Genomic DNA, 6,000 nt, shown 5'->3' with positions numbered 1-6,000 from the left:
TGTGTTTCTGTCTATGCATCTATCTTTCTGCGTGTCTGTCTGTGTGTCTCTCTGCCTCTGTCTGTCTCTCTGTCCATCTGTCTGTCTCTCTGTCTGTCTGAGTCACTCTGACTGCCTGTGATCGCGATAAGTCGAGAATGCCTTGATATATTACCTTAATACGTATTCGGAATGTGGATGATGTATTGATGAGTGCAGATTCCTGTTATACAAATTTGATATCACGTGTTTTTGGAAAAGCTATAGTGACATTTTTGTTGATGGATAGTCCATGTGGTCGGAAAGACGTGGCATGAGTCTGGGCTCTCTTGCGACTTTTTTCTAAACTGCAGGGGCGTTTCACATCGCTCCATGACTTTAATAGGCCGATAGGATGTTCGCACACTATGTTATACATATATATATTACTATTCCATATCACAATGTTGTTGCTGTTCAATGTGACACTATATATATATCAAAATAAGTTACTAAATTGACTGAAGTACTACGTTGCCACTCTTTGATTTAAAACACATAGTAAAGAATAAAGTACAAAGGCAAGAAAAAATGACTGTGAAATCGTTTTATAGCTTCATATCTAGTATTTATTTTCTTTGCTACATTACAAAGGTAAGTAGCTCGTCATCAAATTCTGTCAAATCACTACTTCTTCTGCCATAGAACAGTTGCAATATTACACATAGAGTGATAGCTGCCTTCTGAACACTTCATTATAAACCCGAACATTACTATTTACATTGATCATAGTAGAAAAAAAGTTCAGCCCAGATATATTGTTTCCCAAAGTTTGGCCCCATTTCCACCAAAACTCAATTGGCAAGCTGTTTTTAAACTTGGAAGTAATAACAATTTTCGTTGGGAGGCATTTTTTGGATTTGCATCCTGGGAAAATTTTGCCCCCCGTAACGGGGCATGCGCTATTTTCATTTTTACAAGGGAAAACCTGTTTCCCCTTTACAAACAATTTCCTTTTAGGACAAGGAAGTCAGTTTTTTTCGTCATCTTTAGGAAGTTTTCTCCCCTTTACCAATGGGTAAATGCACCTTTCCAAATTGGCCCCTAATTCCTCCCCGGGTTGGGTCCAGAACTTTTCCAAGTTTGGACAAAGGGGGTTTGCCCAGGTACCTTTACCCCCCCCCCCCCCCCCCCCCCCCATGGTTGCATAATTTGGACTCGTCCACCTAGTAACAGTGTCCATAATTACCCGCTAAATTCTGTACAAAAGAATCATCCAAAACTTTTTGAAGCCACACAACAAATATGTGAGTTTTGCTGGTTCAAAAAAGGCCAGAAACTGCATCGAGCAGCAAAAGTATATGAACTCGTGGCATAAAAAAAGTTTGTTTTCTTTTCTTAACCACCTGTGGCACAAAAATGCACATTGTCTAAATATATAGACCATAGTCAACATTGACCGAAGGAAGCCTACATGATGACATACTGATTTCTACTTTCAAGAAATTCTAAATACACTACACTGAACATCGGATACCGATATAGCCTAGTCACCTTAACCCAAACACACTTTGTGTTGAAACAAGTTCGAATTGGAGCCAAAAAGTTAATACATAACGCACTGTCCTTATGCAAAATTTCAGCAATGTTCGCTGTAGTACGGTCGGATGTGATCGTCGTAGCTGGCGGGGAGGGTCCGTTCGGGCTTGACCGGGGCGCAGAAGTCGGTGCTTGGGTAGGATGAGACGGGGTACGGCTGGAGCGCACAGCTACTAGTGGTGTAGGACGTGGTAGGCGGCATGGAAGCGTAGGTGCTATAGGTGAGGGCCGCCATGTCATACCTGGTCGGCATGCTGCCTGCTGTAGTCGCCGCTGCAGAAGACGGGATGACCTGGTGGCTGTACGGGTTGGCCGGGTCCCGCATCATGGAGGAGTGGTAGCCGCTCATGTAGCCGTTCATGTGTCCATACTGCTCCGGCATGCTCATTTGCAAGGCGGGCGGGGGGCTGCAGTTGGACGCCGGGAAGTAGTTGGGCGGCATGCCGCCCGGCATGGTCGGGAAGCTGGAGTTCTTCATCATGGTTTTCAGCTTGCGGCGCGGGCGGTACTTGTAGTCGGGGTACTTCTCCATGTGTTCGGCTCGGAGTCTCTTCGACTCCTCGACGAACGGCTTCTTCTCTTCCACCGACAGTTCCTTCCACATCTCTCCCAGCCGCCTGCTGATCTCCGAGTTGTGCATCTTCGGGTTGTCCTCGGCGATCTTCCGCCGCTGGATGCGGGACCACACCATGAAGGCGTTCATGGGCCGCTTGACGTGATCCTTCTTCGCTGCTTCGTCTTCCTTCCTCTCTTGGTGCATCATCATGTTGGTAGACATTTTTGTTCACGCGAAAGTCTGGAGGACACAGTCGGCTTGGCGTGGACGTACTCGAGCCAGTTGTACAATACACTGAAGCCCACGGGACGGTCGACGGGATTCTTATCTTCATAACAATAGAAGTCAAATACTCTTGCATGACAATAGATCACACTACCAGGGATTTGCCAAGTGGCCAATCAAACGCCTCTTACCATTACTCTACAAGTAGCGAGCATAAGGTGTCTTACAATACAAGTGCCTGAAAAGTCATATCCAACCCACAAAGTAAAAACGAACATTTAACGTTAAACCGTTTGTACAATTTTAACAGAAGACTATATAACACGTTTTTAATTTCTATGATAGTAATTTCACAATATGGTGATTAATGCTGATGTTGACATGCATTAAAAGGCGACAATATGGCAATTACCACTTATTGTGGACGCACAAAAAGTATCATGAGACGAGACAAAGGACCATGTTGACTGCTTAGCGAAGGGCAAAGAACAGCATAGCACCTGTCCATTCATACACTTACACTTCTACGGACATGCTTTTAGGTATAGTTTTGTAATGATAAGATGCTGCAACGATATATCTACTTTCAAAGTAACATTTCAGGTTGACAGTGGCTATTGTTTGAAGGGAGGGGCAAATCTCGGCGCTACAGGGTGGTCCGGAGCATGATGTGGATTTTTCTTAGATTTTTTTCCTTCGAAACGCTGTTATTAAATAATTGTTGCTGTGTGCTGAGAGCAAAATTTGTAGGGCTTCGCCGTAATTTTTTTTTGTGTGTGTGTGTGGGGGGGGGTATATAGTGAACTCTGTGCTACCACTACTGGTTGAAACCAGAGGGCTTACCGTATGATATATGTTGTCCGTCGGTCAAAATTGACAATGACCGTATACATTCTATGGTTTTATTTAAAACTCCAATTTTAGTTTCTAGTTATGCTTGGTGCCAATGTCCTTCCTTTCCCCGCATGTGATTTTTCTTTCATCAACACAGTAGTAATAGCCAGGCAAACACATTACAGTTTCTAAAATCCATTTCCTAATCCTATTGTCGTTACCTATCTGCACACTGTAAGGATTGTTTACTCGAAGACATATACTGCCACGATGCACATTATTTATCCCTGTATTTTGTATTACGTAAGGTTAAATTGACACGAAATCTAAAAGTACAGTACTCTCCAAGTAATCTCCAAGCAGATTCCACCGCGGTGGCAAATTATCCTCCTTTGCCGGCTAATTCCTTCCCCAGCTTATGTTACTGTTTTAACGCCACCGGAGGAATCTGCTTGGAGATAACTCTCCAAGCAGATATTCGGCTCCGCCTATTTTTGACGTGTTTTAGGCATTTTTCTCGGGATTTCTACTTTGCAACGACAGGTCTAAAAACGCAAACAGTCGGGAGCCGAACATCTGCTTTAGAGTATACATGTATTCATAGTATATATATGCGTAAACTATAAGTTCATTTTTTAGTTCAACCAAACTATTATTTAGTTATACGTTGCAAAGAAAATGGCGAACATTGTGTCCTTGGTCTGAGACATTGACATAAGCTGTAGATCAGTCTAGTATAGTATGCGAACAGTTTAACATGACACTATTGTGTCAATCGGCTAGGTGGGTGGTACCTATAGGTTGGGATTATTATCTCCAAGCAGATCCTACGGTGCCATAAGATAGTATCAAAGCTGGCCAAGGAGTGTAGCCGACTAAGGGAGTCAAACCTGGCACCGGAGATAACGGTTGATACTATACATTACGCAACGTGGATCTGGTTGGAGATTAGGTTGGGACGACTTTGTCAGTGTTACAATCAAAAATAAAACAAGGATGTTTATTTGTTTGTTTGTTTGAACCTTTATTTGTTAGGAAAGCTCAAATCGACCTGCTTCAGTGCTTGGTACTAGTATATTTGATTTAATTTGATTTGATAACTAAAAGTTTGAAGTCCTGATAGAATTTCTCTTTGTGAATATACAAATGCGGATAAGAACTTTACTCTTATTTGGTTACAAGAAATAAGAATGAAAGTGGAATTTGTAACTGTATAAAACCGGAGGAAAGTAGCTTATCTTTAAAACAGGCCAGACTGTGTGATGGTAACAAAAGGTGAAAAGGAAAATGTGTTAGTCAAGTCAAGTCAAGTTTATTGCACAACGATTGCAACAGGTACAATGTATGGCAAATTACGTATAACTAACAACTACAAACTATTTACATCAGTATACTAAGTCTAGCAATTATTATACTAGTTAGTAATTAGAGAATCAGTGAATAGCCCAGTGTCACAAGGATGTGAATGCCCTATAGCGCCACTAGAATGGCTTCCAATTATGAGTGGACTATTACTGTATTCAAGGAGGTTAACCTCCTTGCTGTATTTAAAACTAGCCTAGGCGTGTTTAAATATCCAGTTCATGTTGGTAGATGTTTCTTAGGTCACGTTGATTTGAATATATGATGACAGCCTTGTGTGCATCAATTTTTGGCTGTTTCCAAAAAAGGAAGCCTTCTTTCTAAAATGCTGTACATCGTCCAAAGTAGCTGCAAAATGACCAAATATATGCCGTACATTTTTTTTAATATCGCAAAACTGAGAATAATGCATAATAATGCCAAAATCAATTCCAAAGTTAAAGAATTGAAGAAGCTGTGAGAGAACAAAAATGAAGAACGTATTCTTTGGGAACCCCAAACTGATGCGAGCGTGCAAATAAGACGTTTTGCCAAGAAAAAAGTTGCATTTAGTACTAGTATAAAAGTTAAGTATTCAAATAGGTTTAACAAATAACTCAACATAAAATATATATTCTTCCTGGAAGAACCTTAGGGGCGAGTAGGAACAGAAAGCAGCAGAAAGAAACTTTTTCTGTTTTTCATAGATACTTCGTTGACTTTTGAATTGACTTTGGCAGTATACTATATATACTATTCATACATTAGTCTACCAGACCTCTTTGGACTATAAAAAGTTTATGAAAGCGTATAAAAAATCCTCTGACAAATTATCCCCTACTTTGGCGAATTTCTACTTCATATATTTTTCAGTCCACAGAGAGGTAGGTAACTTGGCAGTAACACTTGGAATTCTATCAAATCATCTAAGTTTTATTTGTGGTATGGAATTGATCATCAACTATAAAGTGAATAAAGATACATGTACAATGTACTAGCAAAAGTCTCATTCTTTTGTCTAGTAGGTCTTTTCTGAAGTACAAAGAATGTTCTGACCACAGTCGGTCATGTTAGATACTTGACATTGCTCAAGAAGTTGAAAAAAATGGTACAAATATACCTTTAGCCCCGTTCAGAGTTGGTGTGTATGAGTTGTGTATTTATTATTGTGTATCTTTATTGTCTTAGGTATAGTTTGCGGTCAAAAAAAGGTTTTTTTTTCGAAAAAAAAATAGTTTTTTTCGGTAGGTTTGATTTTGTCAATGTTAAGAACAACTTCTTTCCCGCCAATTTTACCTATAAAGTCGGGAAAAAGTCAATATGCAAGTCATACGCACTTGAATATACTCACAAAGTGTGAATGTCCCCCCAAAGTAGAGCTTTAACATCATTGATGACGTATGATTTCAAGAAGTTGTAAATGACAGCAATACACTGCGGGGATTCTGCAAGTGTCCGAGTTTGATAGGATCTATACAAGTGGTGCG

The 6,000-nt window shown here is 40.5% G+C and overlaps 1 protein-coding gene across 1 annotated transcript; it reads right to left on the bottom strand.

Annotated features, from left to right (window-relative positions):
• Positions 1-1,538: 1,538 nt before the first annotated feature.
• On the bottom strand, positions 1,539-2,443 carry LOC118410976 (transcription factor Sox-2-like). The gene has a single exon (XM_035812966.1). It carries the CDS (start codon positions 2,333-2,335, stop codon positions 1,598-1,600), a length of 738 nt encoding a protein of 245 aa, XP_035668859.1. The 5' UTR covers positions 2,336-2,443; the 3' UTR covers positions 1,539-1,597.
• Between the last annotated feature and the right edge of the window lie 3,557 nt (positions 2,444-6,000).

The sequence above is a fragment of the Branchiostoma floridae genome, chromosome 1 (assembly GCF_000003815.2).
Source record: "Branchiostoma floridae strain S238N-H82 chromosome 1, Bfl_VNyyK, whole genome shotgun sequence".
Lineage (NCBI taxonomy): Eukaryota > Metazoa > Chordata > Leptocardii > Amphioxiformes > Branchiostomatidae > Branchiostoma > Branchiostoma floridae.
The sequence above is the reverse complement of the archived record's forward strand: the minus strand, read 5'-3'. Positions and strand labels throughout refer to the sequence as shown.

Coding starts and splice junctions, on each gene's coding strand:
- LOC118410976 (XM_035812966.1), bottom strand. CDS start 2,335: ATGTCTACCAACATGATGATGCACCAAGAGAGGAAGGAAGACGAAGCA.